Here is a 16,185-nt window from a genome sequence, read left to right as displayed (position 1 = left end):
CTACGATAGTTCAGTCTTCTTTCACTTTCTCCACGCCGTTTGGTGACCCCCCCCCCCCCAAGGTTGGTGCCCTGTGCTTCAGCACCTAAAGCCCTTCCGTTAATGCTGCACTGGTCATTATAGGTGAACAGTTGGCGAAAATGGCAGATCTACAATCTCACGTTGCGATGTGTTGTGTGAGCTTGAAGATCGGCTATTTTCTGCGAAGACATTGGGCGTAGAGTAGACTCTACATCTAATCTCTTCTCTGGAAATGTCTGACTGTAGAGGGAAAAAGTAGGGGGCCAAGTATGGACCCCTGAGGGACCCCAGCCAACGAATATATATTAAGGTGGCTATAATGGATAATAATGGTTATTATTGCTAAATAGTCTTTTTAGAGAACTGGCATTTAAATGCGGTTTGTAAACACAACATTCAGAGTTGGCACCGCCTCCCTGGCTCACTGACACCTAAGGTTGATACCGATAAACATCCCAAACAAATTGATCTTTTCCACTACAAGAACTAAGCGATTGCCATCTAACATATTTATTATCATAATCATCATTGCTTTATCGACTGTAAAACTATGACGCTATAAATGTTTGTTTAAAGAGTCGATTACACAGTGTTACACAAATATACATGTTTGATATGAGAAGAAAGCTGTCATTTGTAGTGTACTCACCCATCCAGACCTCTCCAAACTGTCCTGCTCCCAGTTTCTTCACCATCTTGATGGACTCTTTGGAGATCTCCCAGGCGTCTTTGTCCCACGGCTTCTGGGCCTTTGGTTTCTCACACGCACGATCCAGCTTACGGCACAGGCCGTCTGGTTGTTCTGTATAGCACACACACACACACACACACACACACACACACACACACACACACACACACACACACACACACACACACAGTTATATATCTGAATCGCAGCCCTCCACACTCTCCTATCTATAACGTCAGGGTCTCGAGTTCTACAGCATTGGTTCTCAAAGTGGGTTCCGAGGACCCCCAGGGGTCCTTGAGGGAGTTCCCAGCTAAATGATGGATAGTTAGTAACCAAATGGATCCTAACGGCTCCATTTGGTTCCATTTGTACACTCTCAGAGTTACATTAACATTAACCACCACGGTTGATGTGAACTGATTGATTGATTGATTGATTGAAGCACTTTATTTAGAAAGACATGGAAACAGTACATGGAAGTACAATTCACAATACATGGTCCTCTAAACTGGATCGCCCATAAAAGCACAATGGCTTATTTAAAATGTGATCCCCACACAGGTTAGGTTAAGACTTTGACAGGGGCCAGTTTGGAATTGCAGCCTCCTGAATAGCATGAGAACGAGTTCATTCCCTTGTTTGTGCTAAATCTGGGTTGAACTCACTGTGGTAATGTTTGATCATGTGTAACAGGGTTGATGTGAACTCACTGTGGTAATGTTTGATCATGTGTAACAGGGTTGATGTGTGAACTCACTGTGGTAATGTTTGATCATGTGTAACAGGGTTGATGTGAACTCACTGTGGTAATGTTTGATCATGTGTAACAGAGTTGATGTGAACTCACTGTGGTAATGTTTGATCATGTGTAACAGAGTTGATGTGAACTCACTGTGGTAATGTTTGATCATGTGTAACAGGGTTGATGTGAACTCACTGTGGTAATGTTTGATCATGTGTAACAGGGTTGATGTGAACTCACTGTGGTAATGTTTGATCATGTGTAACAGGGTTGATGTGAACTCACTGTGGTAATGTTTGATCATGTGTAACAGAGTTGATGTGAACTCACTGTGGTAATGTTTGATCATGTGTAACAGGGTTGATGTGAACTCACTGTGGTAATGTTTGATCATGTGTAACAGAGTTGATGTGAACTCACTGTGGTTATGTTTGATCATGTGTAACAGGGTTGATGTGAACTCACTGTGGTAATGTTTGATCACGTGTAACAGGGTTGATGTGAACTCACTGTGGTAATGTTTGATCATGTGTAACAGGGTTGATGTGAACTCACTGTGGTAATGTTTGATCATGTGTAACAGGGTTGATGTGAACTCACTGTGGTAATGTTTGATCATGCTGGAGATGTCGTTGAAGGTGATCTTGGGGGAGATGTAGTAGCCGCCGTTATCCAGGGTCCTGATCTTGTAGTGTTTGACCACTCCGTCCGCCGTCCCCTGGGGGTCCACGTCTCGTAGGGACAGTGAGTAGCTGCCTGGTGGGGGGAGAGAGAGAGGGAGAGAGCAACAACGGTACAGGAATGAAATCAGTCATGTTTATTTCAACCACTTTGAACCCCAGCATCCAAATTCTTGGGGTAACATTAGACAAAAATAGTAGATCTACAAGATTGTATCATTTTTGGCAAAATATATTTGGTGTTAAAGCAGACCTAGTACACTCAGGACTGTGTCACTAAGAATAGAGGGTTTACGTTTGCACTGCATGTCAAGTAAAGTCCATTTTATTTATATAGCATCAAATCACAAGTCTCATGTCTCATGCAGTGGTGGGAAAAGTACTCAAATGTTTTACTTGAGTAAAAGTATCAATAGCACAATGTAGAAATTCCCTGTTAAAAGTAAAAGGCCTGTGTTAAAAACTCAGTACATTACTTGAGTAAATGTACTTAGTTACTTTACACCACTGGTCAAGGCCATAAGTCTTACAGAGACCTAACCATTCCCCCATGACCAAGCACTTGGCTGTCTTTCTATCTCTCCATATTGCTATCTTTTTTTGTGTGTCTCTCGCTGACCTTATACTGATACTTATACTGTACATACTGTATGTACCTTTTGATGTCTCACTCTCCCGTATGAGATAAGCTCCAGGTTTATTTGCTGGTGCCAGCAGTTGTCTCTCTGCGTCTTTCCTCGTGATTTCCTTGAAAAACCACCTACAAACACACACTTTTTATTAGTTTAGTTTATTTATGTAATTATTTTTTACAATATTCCACAACAGTGTTATGGGTGACAACGAATGTATTAATAACTAGACCCCTGATCTACAGGGTTCAGATCTATGATCATCACTCACTCCTCTGTCTCCATGCTGTCAACCTGAGCCACGTAGTTAGACGGGATGAATCCTTCCTTCCGGGTCGAGAGCGACTTGGCCTTCCACCATTCACCATGTCTGGAGGACCACAAGACAATCACTTTATTTTAAACCTTATATTTCAACTATGATACCATTTTACTTTGATTGCCCTGTTGTCACGACGGGAGACATTTCACACAAAAGCAACGTAGAAATTAAGCAATGTCGACACAGGAAATGCTGACCCTAACGGGTCTATTTTTACATTCTCTGAGTTAAATCAATGCTCAGGTTTTTTCCAATTATGTACATGAGATTTAGAAATAAGGTGAAGATCCATCTATTTATCAAACAAGGAAGTACATGTGATTATGAAACGTGCGTATTTCAGCGAATCGTGTATTTCATTATGATAAAAGACTTCACTGAACTGGGCTTAACAGCTTATTGGTACTTTTAATGACGTCCTCTCCCATGTACAGTAGTTCCCCCAGGGGGTGTCCCCACATGATTTTTGATGACAGTGAAGTGACAATTTAGGGACTTTTAAGACCTTTTTAATAACAAGAAAATAAACAAAGAAAAGAAAAAAGACATTTCCGCATAAAAAAATACTCATAAAAATATACTATAAAAACTGGTCTAACATTGGCCAAATTGTCAAATAATATAAGAGGCAAACATTTTGAAAATAGCCTATCTACAAGTTACAAGGCGTTGTGAGCTTGTAGATCTGCTATTTTGACAATGTTTATCGGTGGAACCCAGTCAATTAAAATGTGATGCCTCAACTCCTACATTCCAAGTCATTGTCAGGGTGGGGGGTCACCAGTTCAAATATGATTATTTTGGGGGATCCCCAGTTCAAATATGATTATTTTGGTGCATGAGCATAGCAGCTGGTATCTATATATACACATCCACCTGGGAAGTAATAGGCTGCCTGTGAGATACTACAATCACTACCATTATGTCTATGAAAACAAATGGTTCACCCAGTACTGCATAGTCTAGGTGTGATATGGATGATACTACATACTGCATAATAATAGTGTCCCAGTTTCAATCGGCCTGACTCTATCAGAGCAGTGTTGATTTCGTCGACTAAAACTATGAAGAAAAAAACTAAATAAAAACTAAGCTACGATGTCTAAAATTGATAAATACACTGACAATATCGTCAACAAATAAAAACTAGACTAAAATGTTAGTGAGGGTCTAGTGGAGAAAAGATCCAGTAGAACTAAAAGACAAGTCATTTTATGTTTGGTTGTGCTCGGGTGTTGCGCTCTGAAAATAGCAGATCTACAAGCTCACAAAGCGTCGCGCTGCGATGCATTGTGAGCTTGTAGATCGGCTATTTTCAGCATGCAACCAAGTGTAAAATCAGCCATTACAACGCCATCAAGGCACCGCCACAATACATTTTAGTCGACTAAATCAACTGTAGATTTAGTCGACTAAAATATTATGATATTTAGTCGACTAAAAGTAGACAAAAACAAAAAGATTTCAGGTGACTAAAATATGCATAAAACTAAATGGAATTTCATTCAAAAGACTAAAACTAAATCAAAATTTGCTGTCAAAATCAACACTGCATCAGAGGAATGGATAAAAGATATTGACTTACTCTTCTAGAATTTTCAGTTTGTCTCCCTTCTTGAATCCCAGGTCATCAGGGTGCTGGGCCTGGTATGGATAGATGGCCACCATGATCTTCTCACCAGAATCATTTTGCTCTGTGTGAGAACAGAAGAGTGTCATACTTTAATTATTACAGTAAAGATATAGTTGGATAGCTGAAACTAATTCAAAAAAAGATGCATCTTTAAAAGGGACAACACTATGACTAAGGTAATAAGGAATGAGGGTAAATAGACAAAGAGAACATAGATCTCATATTCACACGTGTAGCTGCTTATTGATATCGTCGTGGTGGAATAGAAACCTTGTCCGTCTCCATATTATTATTTTTTTGCCCTATTTCATATGTCGTCATATGGCAGAATTACGATGCGATGTGTTGTGAGCTTGTTAACAAGCACTTATGACTAAATAATAACTACATTGGATCCATTGGAGCACAGGTTTATTTTTTTCCCATTTACTGGAAAGTAACATTTTTGGACATACAAGGTTTCTGCCTGACGATATGGTCATTTAGCTCCGTAGTACCAGTGTTGATTTCATCGACTAAAACTATGACGAAAAATGTTGGTCTATTACCTTTTTTCACTGACTCTGAAACTAAATAAAAACTAAATAAAAACTAGGCTATGATGACTAACTATAAGACTAAATATATTGACAATTTCGTCAACAAATAAAAGCTAGACTAAAATGTCAGTGAGGGACTAGTGGAGAAGAGATCCAGTAGAACTAAAAGTCATTTTATGTTTGGTTGTGCTCGGGTGTTGCGCTCTGAAAATAGCAGATCTACAAGCTCACAACGTGTCGCAGCGCGACGCGTTGTGAGCTTGTAGATCGGCTATTTTCAGCATGCAACCAAGTGTAAAATCAGCCATTACGACGCCATCAAGGCACCGCCAAAATACATTTTAGTCGACTAAATCAACCGTAGATTTAGTTAGTTGACTATAATCTTATAGTTTTGATATTTATATTCAACTAAAACTAGACTAAAACTAAAACATTTCAGGTAAAATATGACTCAAACTAAATGGAATTTTAATCAAAAGACTATGACTAAAACTGAATAAAAATGTGCTGTAAAAATCAACACTACTCCGTACCTTCCAACTTCATGAACACCTGACCAGGCAGCAGTCCTCCTGAGTCCATCCCTGCATTACTCTGCAGACACAGACACACATGAAAGTTTTTTTTTTACATCAGAATAAACCAAAAGCAGTGAAACAGTGAAGTACTCACTGTTTGTTACTCAAGTAAAAGTATAAATACCACAATGTAGAAACACTTACAAGTAAAAATCTGGCATTCAAACTTTACTTGAGTGAAAGTACAAAAGTATTGGCATCAAAATGTACTTAAAGTACCTAAAGTAAAAGTACTCATCACGCAGGAGATAGCAGATCTACAAGCTCACAATGTGTCACGATGCGACGCGTTGTGAGCTTGTAGGTCGGCTATTTTCAAATAGCCGAAGTATACAAAGTGCTGAAGTGGTTAATGTGTGTTTTGTAATAATAATCAAAATATACAAGTGGAGTAAAAGTACAACATTTGAATCTGAGATGTAGAGGAGTAGAAGTAAAAGTATTGAAAATTGGAAATACTCAAAATCGTAATTGAGTACAGTACTTGAGTAAATGTACTTAGTTACTTAACACCACTGCAGATGCAAATGCTTTTTTTTTTTTTAACATCAGAATAAATTAAAAGGGTTCCTGGAAACAACATAACAAGAAGTGTATTCAACACGTGTTAACACATACGTATATCTGAATGGAAATGGTGAAGCAATCATTGATTTGCACAACTTTGCAATTTCATATACAGAAATTTCCCAAACTTTCACTTTCACACGCAGTGATTTCAACTTCCACCATTATGTTGTTTCCTCCTTATTGCAATCCATCCATTTATCGAACAAGGAAGTACATGTGATTATGAAACGTGCGTATTTCAGCGAATCGTGTATTTCATTATGATAAAAGACTTCATTGAACGGGGCTTAACAGCTTGGTACTTTTAATGACGTCCTCTCCAAGTAGTTCCCCCGGGGGTGTCCCCACATGATTTCTGATCACAGTGAAGTGACAATTTAGGGACTTTTAAGACCTTTTTAATAACGATGATTTCAAGCCTCTATGGGGTGACTAATCGATAGGAAAAAAAAACATTTTTTGGTTGGACTATCCCTTTAAGGCAGGGGTCTTCAACCTTTTTCGCATCAAGGACCCCCAAATTGACACATTTTAGCCTAGGGACCCCCATTTGAAAAGATATGCCAGGGACTCAACCATTTTGATTTCTTGGGGGTCCCAATCTACACTGTATCATCATCATCAGTGTTAATGTAACTCTGAGAGTGTACAACTGGAACCAAATGGACATTAGGATCCATTTGGTTCCATTTGTACACTCTCAGAGTTACAGACCCATAAGGGTCCATTTGGTTCCTAACAATTAATTTGTCCGGGGACCCCCTGGAACCCCCTCAAGGACCACTGGTGGTCCCCGGACCACTGGTTGAGAACCACTGCTTTAAGGTATAACAAGCCCATGGACTGAAGGCTTTTAAACTTAGTAGATTAGCAACTATTCCCACGCCAATGAAAATATTCAAATCTCAAACCTAAATGTAGAACGGCAAACTATGAAAAAGAAAAAAAGAAAAGTAACCACTCAAACCCTATATTGTAACCTACTTTGACTGGGTTCCCCAATAGTTCTATACTTTAGCCTCCCTCCTTTACCCCTCTACACCAAATCTCTTCGCCGAAAATAGGCCATCTACAAGCTCACAACAACGCGTCACGTTGCAATGCGTTGTGAGCTTGTAGATCTGTTGTTTTTGCAGAATGTTCGCCTATTACGACATGCCCAGACTGGGGACTCCAGGGTTCATGTACATGTTCATTTGGTTTCCTTTGCATCCACAGTACAAATTTGTCACTGCAAAACAATGAATAAAAACAACCAATTGACTATATTCACACAGCGGCCATCTTGCTCTCACGTCATATTTGTGGGTTGGGAAGAAATGCCAGCCGGGGTGGCATTATTTTATTAACTAGCAAGCAAAATGGCCTCCGTGTGTGAATATGGTGAATGGCTATACTGTATCTGTTTGCTCAGACGGGGGTCTGACTACTTACAGTGCCCCTTTTTTTATTGGAGGTGGGGTCTCTGACATAGTGGGTTTGGTCGGTACGTACAGGCTGCCGGCCGTTCTTCACATCCACCACACCTCCGCCCAGACCCTCGTTCAGCTTGGACTTCTGACAACCCATTCTAGAGAAAGGAGGGGAGGGGAGAGGAGAGGAGAGGGGAGTTAGCGTGCTGATTAAGTTTATAATGAGTAATACACCTTCTGCACGTCATCTTGAATGAGATTCAAAAAAGAGTAGCTCAAGGTTCATTTATATTCATGTGTCATCACGGTGCACCGCACGCGGAAGCCACATACTCGGAGTAATGGGATGTCGGACTTATGGGCAGTCCCCGTCATCATGCAGCACGTGTTCGTTCACAGGAAGTCATTAAGATTGGCTTTTTAGGGACTTTTGATATAAAAATACACAGAATGTTTTTTGGGGGAATCTATTGTTAAGTATGCCCATATGATGACCACGGATATATGCTCTGAAATTGTGAAAAAACAATTTCACTAGACCTTTAATAACAGTGTATTCATCTCATTTGATGGAAATACACCAAAGCCAAAGAGTGGTAGGTCTTTCCTTTTGTTTTTGTGAAAAACTACATAAAAAGGTGAAAAATACATGTACAAACAACCAATAAATAGCTTAAATAAAAACAGACAAGAACTACAGTAACCAATCTTACAGCAAGTTTCTAAAACCAAAGCAGATAAAGATCTATACTATGTGTTATTATAACTTTCAATAATAATAACTCTCAAATTGGGGTCCGGGGACCCCCAGGGGGTCCTTGAGGGGGATCCCCAGCAAAATTAGTTAATATAGCATCACAATAATTTTAAGCACTTTATCCATTTATATGTTGGCTATTCAAAAATAGCAGATCTACAAGCTCACAGCGCGTCACTTCATGCTGCACTATGAGCTGGTGGGTCTGCTATTTTTTAACTTTTGAAAAAAAATCACAACATAAATCTTCTCTTCTGGGCGGGCCCCTAGCACAAAACCTTTTCAGATGGGGGTCTGCGACCAAATACATATAAACATGGGGGTCCTTGACATGAAAACGTTTGAGAAGCAGTGATCTGCACGCTAAACAGTCAAATTGTAAAGAGAGAGTTAAATGGTTTCTGTTTGGTGTCATTTCATTCTCTCTGGTCAAGGGCAGTAGTACTGTATTGCATGGGCCATAAAAACATTGTCTGCTACTGTCTGTACATTGTGCTGCCTTTGATATTGTGTTGCTGTGGTTTCAGATGTAGGTCATCAAAACTGAGAGGTTTTCCTCTTGGTCCACCTCTGCAGGAAACTGGTCTCTGTATAGAACTGGCTCGAGCGAGCTGTATACTTTACATAAAGCGCGCGCTCTCTCTCTCTCTCTCTCTCTCTCTCTCTCTCTCAAACCACACACGCACGCACGCACGCACGCACACACGCACACACACCTTCTCTGCTGTGGATGATGATAAAATTTGATTTAGATTATACTTTAGTTTTTAGTTTTCTACTCATTGTTAGTATCAAGTATAGCCTTGGGAACCAAAGGTTCCCGGTCGAGCCATGTGGCCCCATAGGGCAGGAGCCTATTTCCTGTTTCTGTAGCGTGAGACACCCCCTGGATATTATTACACTATAGTATGTCACAGGGACTTACCCCCCCAATCCAACCCTTGACGCTGAGCACCAAGCAGGGAGGCACTGGGTCCCATTTCTATAGTATTTGGTATGACTCGGCTGGGAAATTTAACCACAACGCCACTGAGCCGGTTACCAGCTCAGTTGTACTTTGAATGAACTAAAGACAGTAAAGGGGCTGCAGTGGCTCAGCGGTAGATTGGCCGGTAGAGCGGTCGAAAAGCAACCGTGAGGTTCCCGGTTCGATCACGGGCTCCCCCAGAATTATTGTCCGAAGTGTCCTTGAGCAAGAAGCAAGAAGCTGAACCCCTAACTAATTGCTCCCGATGACTGAGGTTGCCTTGCATGGTTTCCTTCGCCATCGGTGAATGTGTGTGTGTGTGTGTGTGAATGGGTGAATGTAATGCACAATCTATGTAAAGTGCTTTGGATAAAAGAGCTATATGAATGCACCATTTACAATGATAAAAAAATAAAAACTCACAGACACACCCTAGCCAAGCAATGGTCGTAAATTCACATTCACTCTACATGAAACACTGTAGAGAACTTCCTGTGTCGCAACGGGTGCCATTGTACCAGCCAACAGTATAGTCAGGGGGCAACAATGACTGTGTGATCTTTATCAGCACTCACATACTCATTCAAGTCATCAGGGGTAGGTTTTAGATCTGAGAAAATATCGAGCCACGCTCCACTGAACGTTTACCACCATACATACACATTCTCAGTGTTAATTTAACTCAGAGGGTTATACTCTCAATTAGCAATAATTAAATTAACACTAACATTAACAGGATGTATTTTTACTGTGTAGACACATAGGGATAACTATTTCAACACTTCTGAGGCTGTGATTCATGATGACCCATCGTGAGTCATACTTCCAACACAGCACATCAAAAGGAAGAGCAGCTGTAAAAGGATGAAGTTGTTAGATGTAGATTTTCAGGCCAACTGTGTGGCCGCCGCCTTCAAACCTATAGTCCTATGTTGCGCAATGGCCAGAGCAATGGCCACTTGGTATGGCCATTTGAAGTGTTACTGCTGTACAGTTGTGTAAAGTAACTGAGTACATGTACTCAAGTACTGTACTTAAGTAGGCCTACAGTTTTGAGTTATTTACTTTACTGGAGTACTTCCAATTTTCTGTACTTTTACTTCACTGATCTCAGAGGCAAATATTGTACTTTTACTCCACTACAATTATTTGAAAACGAGTTACTAGTTACTTTGTAGATTTTGATTATTATTGCAAAACCACTTCAGTCCTATATACATTTCGGCCATTTGAAAATAGCCGATCTACAAGCTCACAATGCGTCGCGATGCCACTGGCCCCTGGTGTGGGTATTGTGATGGCAGACCCCTGAACAGTGTTTGTGCCAAGTTTGGTGTGGATGGGAGCGACGGTGCGCCTGTGGCAGTCATGGAGGGGCCTCGCCACGGACAACGGTTGCAACACAAAGTATAATTTAATTAGACTACAGTGGTTTTCAACCCGTTTCATATCAAGGCCCATTATTTATTTGGAATTTGAGCCACAGAACCACCGTTTGAGATTTTGCCTTTCAGACCCAAAACTTAGAATATTTTGTTATTGTCGGATACGATTTTGTCCACAATTCCATGCTGTATTGAGGTGGTACCATAGGAGAGATACTGTAACAGGCAAACGTTGATCAAAATAACAATTCTTTAACTAAGTAATGCAGATGTTTAACAATAATTGAACTCTTCAGAGCGTAAAATGAAACCAAATGGACCCGTGAGGGTCCATTTGGTTTCATTTTACGCTCTGAAGAGTTAAAAGAGCTACAGTATACGGGTCCATTTGGTTACCAACTCTCCATCATTTAGCTGGTTAACTGGTTGAGAACCACTGGACTGCATAATTTAACCCTTAGTCATTCTCAAAGACAGAGCGATGAAAGTGGACCTTTACCATTATTATGATTCAACACGTCCACAAACACACATTAGATATACCAGTCCACGTAAGAGCAGTGAACAAGGAAAGACTGCTTTCATGTATTATGCTCCACACAAATGGAACAAATTTCAGGACTCTCTGAAACTGGTGTGATTGGTCTCAATAGAGACATTCAGGGTGCTTCTTGAGGACACTACATAGTGACTGCACCTGTTTCATGTAACACAATGTTTATTTGTATCTGTGACGTTGTAATGTGATTCAAATGTTTGTTATTGTTGTTATGCTGTTATCAGGGCGTCCTTGAAAAAGAGAGCATGCTCTAAATGGGCTTCCCTGAATACATAAAGGAAAAAGAAAGGAAGATTAATCTCGTGGGAAATTCTGTTTCAGCTTTACCCATTGCGCAGACTGACTGGCTGTTAGTGTCTTGCTCAGGGACACTTCCACATGTAACATACATTCTAGGCGAACCGGGACTATGCTGGACTATGCCGTCTCCCTCCCAGCTTCCCTATTGTCTGTTAGAGGTCAGTGGAGTTTTTCCACAGTGCAATACAGGTCGCAGTGATGGAAGAAGTACTCACATTTTTTTTACTTAAGTAAAAGTATCAATATCCTATTGTTTACACCACTGGACTAGCGAGGCGCTCTGGGGATCAGAAACTCTCAGGTTCGACCCTCGGCTCACCTGATCTATGTGTCCAAGTGTCCCTGAGCAAGATCGCTAAGAGCCTTGTGTGCTCATCTGAGCAGACATCTGCTGGATGAAGCTGTAAAAATCAATTTCCCTTCCCCCCAGAGACCAGAGAATGCTCCCTTTCCCCCAGTGCTTCAATACACATTCTGGAAACATGCCAGCTTGTAGATCTGCTATTTTTTGAAAAATCGTGGAGAATTTGTGCAAATCTTTGAATGAATAAATATGTTGTTCCAGGGGGTCCCTTTTGAGATGGGGGTCCACGGCCAAATACATTTCATTTTGGGGTTCCTTGACATGGAACATTTGGAGCACTGACCACTGATATAGCAACACACTGTTAGGATTTAGAAAACATTTTTAGATTATGTATTTGGCGAGGACCCCCCCCATCTCAAAATGTTTTGTTTCAGGGACCCCCCCGGGAGCAAAGATTTGAGTTACAAATGTTTGCTTTAAATATGTATATATATTCAAAGATTTGCATACATTTTCAGATCTACAAGCTCATAGCAGATCTGCTATTTTTGAATAGCCAAAAAAAAACCATAAAATGACACAGATGCGTTCCCGGTCTTAAGGGATTAATGAAAGACTAGAGAGACGGAGGCAACGATACACAGACGGAGAGAGAGACAGAAGAGACAGAATGCCAGAGAGAGATGGAGAGAGAGAGAGAGAAAGAAGGGGAGAAACGGGGGAGGGGAGAGCAGAGAGGAAGAAGCTCTGACAGTCTATTAATTTGTTATTGTGTGTCCTGACGTTCTAGTTATAGAAATAATAGTCGAAATAGATTTGTATCTGCGTTCGCCTCCCGGAAAAGCTATTGTTTTTTTCCCCCCTTGAGGAAGCTTGACACATTTACTGTTTCCTCAAACTTTTGACCCAACAGAGAAAAGATTGCCTTCTTTTTCCTCCGGAGCAAAATTAAATTGTATTGGCCAATCCAATCCTTGACTAAATGTTTACTATTTATTTCCTCTTTGGCATATAAACTATGCATCCTCATTCCTGGCCTTGTCCTGTATTATCATGTGTTCCATGTGGCATTTTCTATCGTATAGACAGCATTCTTCATTGTTCGTGTCGTCCTTATACTGTGGGACAAATCATTTAGACAGACGGATAGATAAATAAATATATAGACTGTCAGAACAAATTCATTGTATCATATGCATCATTGTACACACATTTGTGTTGAATCACACAATAGGGGAAAATTTCTGTTTTTGTTTTGTTTCTGTTTTGTTTGGTTTTACGACGAAAATGACACTGAAAATGAGGGCAACCTCAATGTCCTTCGAGAATAAATAAAGGTTTGAATGAATGAATATTATATCATATTTGTGTCGCATTGCGTCACATATCAGTTCATAAAACGTTGCATCCAAAAACACAATGCTCACAATGCACAATGCTCATTTAACCCTTTAAGACCTGGAACGCATCTGTGTCACGTTTTGATTTGAGCTAAAAAGCATTATTTTACACTTTGGCTATTCAAAAATAGCACATATACAAGCTATGAACTTGTAGATCTGCCATTTTTGAAAAATCGTGAAAATGTGTGAAAATCTTTGAATATGTATTGTTTTCAAGCAAACATTTTAAACTAAAATCTTTGCTTCTGGGGGGTCCCGAAACAAAATATCTTAGATGGGGGTCTGTGGCCAAATACATATCATTTTGGGGGTCCTTGACATGAAAATTTGAGGACCACTGACATAGAAACATTCGTTTTTTCTGAAAACTGTTTAACTGTGTAATGGGTTAATGAGCATTGCCATGGAACAGAATGTGCTATACTGCATGGTGTGACAGTGAACTGTCCCCTACAGACTGACAACGTGAAGAAAAGAGAAGTTCATTTAAGTGTTGGTTCCCTCTCTGTCCTTCTCTCATAATAACAGAGCACATTAACAAACAATAGCAGACAACATCAGTGACATGTCAGCATGTTTAGAGGCACCATGAGACAGTCAGGAAACCACCGACAGAGAGAAGAGAGGTTCTGGAGAGATTAGCAGCAGCAGCCAGCCTCTGTGACAGTGACAGTGGTGGAAAAAGTACTCATATTTTTTACTTGAGTAAAAGTAACAATACTGCAAAGTAGAAATACTCCTTTACAAGTAAAAGTCTGGTATTATATAAAGTTTTAAAATAATTATAGTGGAGCAAAAGTACAATAATTGGATCAGAGATATAGTGGAGTAGAAGTAAAATAATTGGAAATTCAAAATGCTCAAGTAAAGTACAAATACCTAAACATTTTACTTAAGTACAGTACTTAAGTAAGTGTACTTTATACCACTGACATACATGCACGCACACACACACACACACACACACACACACACACACACACACACACACACACACACACACACACACACACACACACACACACACACAGCAAAGAAAAGAACATGAGAGCCTGGGAAAGGTAATATAATGATAGACAGACCGTCCTTATCTAAACTATGACTTATATATGAAGATCTAATTTATTATCCCTGAGGACCAACTTCCTGATTATCACAACGTTGACATAGTGGTTAATTAATAGCCTACCAATCAAACTAATCAATAAAAGGAACTAAGGAACAGTGGGCATCGCCATGTCAGATTGAGAATTTTGTCTAAAATGTAAAATAAATGTAAAATAAAAACTAATATTTGGGAAACGGTGTAAAGTATACATGATTAGAACACGATTGAACAATTGACAACTCGTCTAATGATTCTACAATTGCTGCAAACTGCTATAAAACCTGTATATCCAGTCATTTTGGGTCATAAACAACAAGTTGAAGGATAAAATGAAGTCTGATAATGATGTACCGTGCGTGTTCACATCATGTATACTTTACATTAGGCTACTAAAGACCATTTTTATAATATTACATTTCTTAGCATTTTGGACAAAATAGCTCATTTTCCATTGAGGTGCCCACTCTTCTTGTATTAAACTCATCTATCCCTGTTACAAGGTTTTAGGCTGTAGCCTATACTCTTCAAGGCCAATCCAGCAGTAATCTTTGGTTGAAAAACGACTCCATTTTTTTTACTTAAGTAAAAGTATCAATACTGCAATGGACTACTCAGTTACAAGCTGATGAGATGTCCCCCAAGGCCAAGGGTCTTCAACAGGGGGTCCTCTGAGTTACTACAGGGGGGGGGCACCCCCCTTACATTAACCACTTGAACCCGAGCCCTTTTCTGAGGGGAACACATACCCAAAAATAGCAGATCTACAAGCTCACAACCTCGTGCTGAGGCGTTGTAGCTTGTAGATCTGCTATTTTTGGCAAAGAGGTTTGGTGTAGATGGGAAAAAAAGAGCAGACCAAGTACAGAGTGAAAGGTGAAAGTAATATTGAGGGTTTAAAGTTGTTAAATGTCTGAACATACACATTAACATGAATTCAACATGACAGTGATGTCAAACTAGTCTATGAAGCTATCTATACAGTCTTTGAAAAAATGTATTTGCAACACAATTTGATACAATATTTAGTGGGGGTCCCTGCTTCATCTCTCTCTGCTAAGGGGTCCTTGAACTGAAAAACGCAGAGGACCCCTGGTCTAGGCTCTGCACGCTACATTGAATGCAGTGGTGGAAAGTAACTAAGTACTACATTTACTAAAGTAGGCTACTGTAAGTACAATTTTTAGGTATTTTTTACTTTACTGAGTATTTGCAATTTCCAATACTTACTTCTTACTTCTACTCCACTACATCTCAGAGGCAAATATACTTTTACTCCTACAATTATTTTAAAACTTTAGGTGACTTTATAGATTTTGATTATTATTAAAAAACATACATTAACCACTTCAGCCATATATACATTTCGGCCATTTGAAAATATCAGATCTACAAGCTCACAATGCATTGAGCTTGTAGATCTGCTATTTTCAAAAGATTTTCAAACACTTTGAAAACTTGAAATGGGACATTTCTGCATAATGAGTATAGTTTTACTTTTGGTATTTTAGTTTAAGTACACATTGATGCCAATACTTTTACTCAAGTACATTTTGGTATTGAAACTTTTACTTGA

General features: G+C 39.7%; 1 protein-coding gene across 2 annotated transcripts in view; it reads right to left on the bottom strand.

Moving 5' to 3' along the window:
* The window catches only part of lyn (LYN proto-oncogene, Src family tyrosine kinase), a 33,935-nt gene that overhangs the window by 17,439 nt on the left and 311 nt on the right, over positions 1–16,185 (bottom strand). The window contains exons 2-8 of one of the 2 annotated variants that reach the window (XM_084058619.1): positions 7,849–7,984; positions 5,800–5,860; positions 4,677–4,785; positions 3,041–3,139; positions 2,794–2,897; positions 2,058–2,213; positions 671–823 (exon numbers count right to left, since the gene is read on the bottom strand). In XM_084058619.1, coding sequence (XP_083914745.1) covers positions 671–823; positions 2,058–2,213; positions 2,794–2,897; positions 3,041–3,139; positions 4,677–4,785; positions 5,800–5,860; positions 7,849–7,983 — 817 coding nt within the window. In that variant the 5' untranslated portion in view covers position 7,984. The remainder of the gene's footprint in view (positions 1–670; positions 824–2,057; positions 2,214–2,793; positions 2,898–3,040; positions 3,140–4,676; positions 4,786–5,799; positions 5,861–7,848; positions 7,985–16,185) is intronic. The other variant, XM_084058620.1, reaches the window with a different exon arrangement.

Source organism: Gymnoscopelus microlampas (genome assembly GCF_963454915.1).
Source record: "Gymnoscopelus microlampas genome assembly, chromosome: 5".
Taxonomy (NCBI): Eukaryota; Metazoa; Chordata; class Actinopteri; order Myctophiformes; family Myctophidae; genus Gymnoscopelus; species Gymnoscopelus microlampas.
The sequence above is the reverse complement of the archived record's forward strand: the minus strand, read 5'-3'. Positions and strand labels throughout refer to the sequence as shown.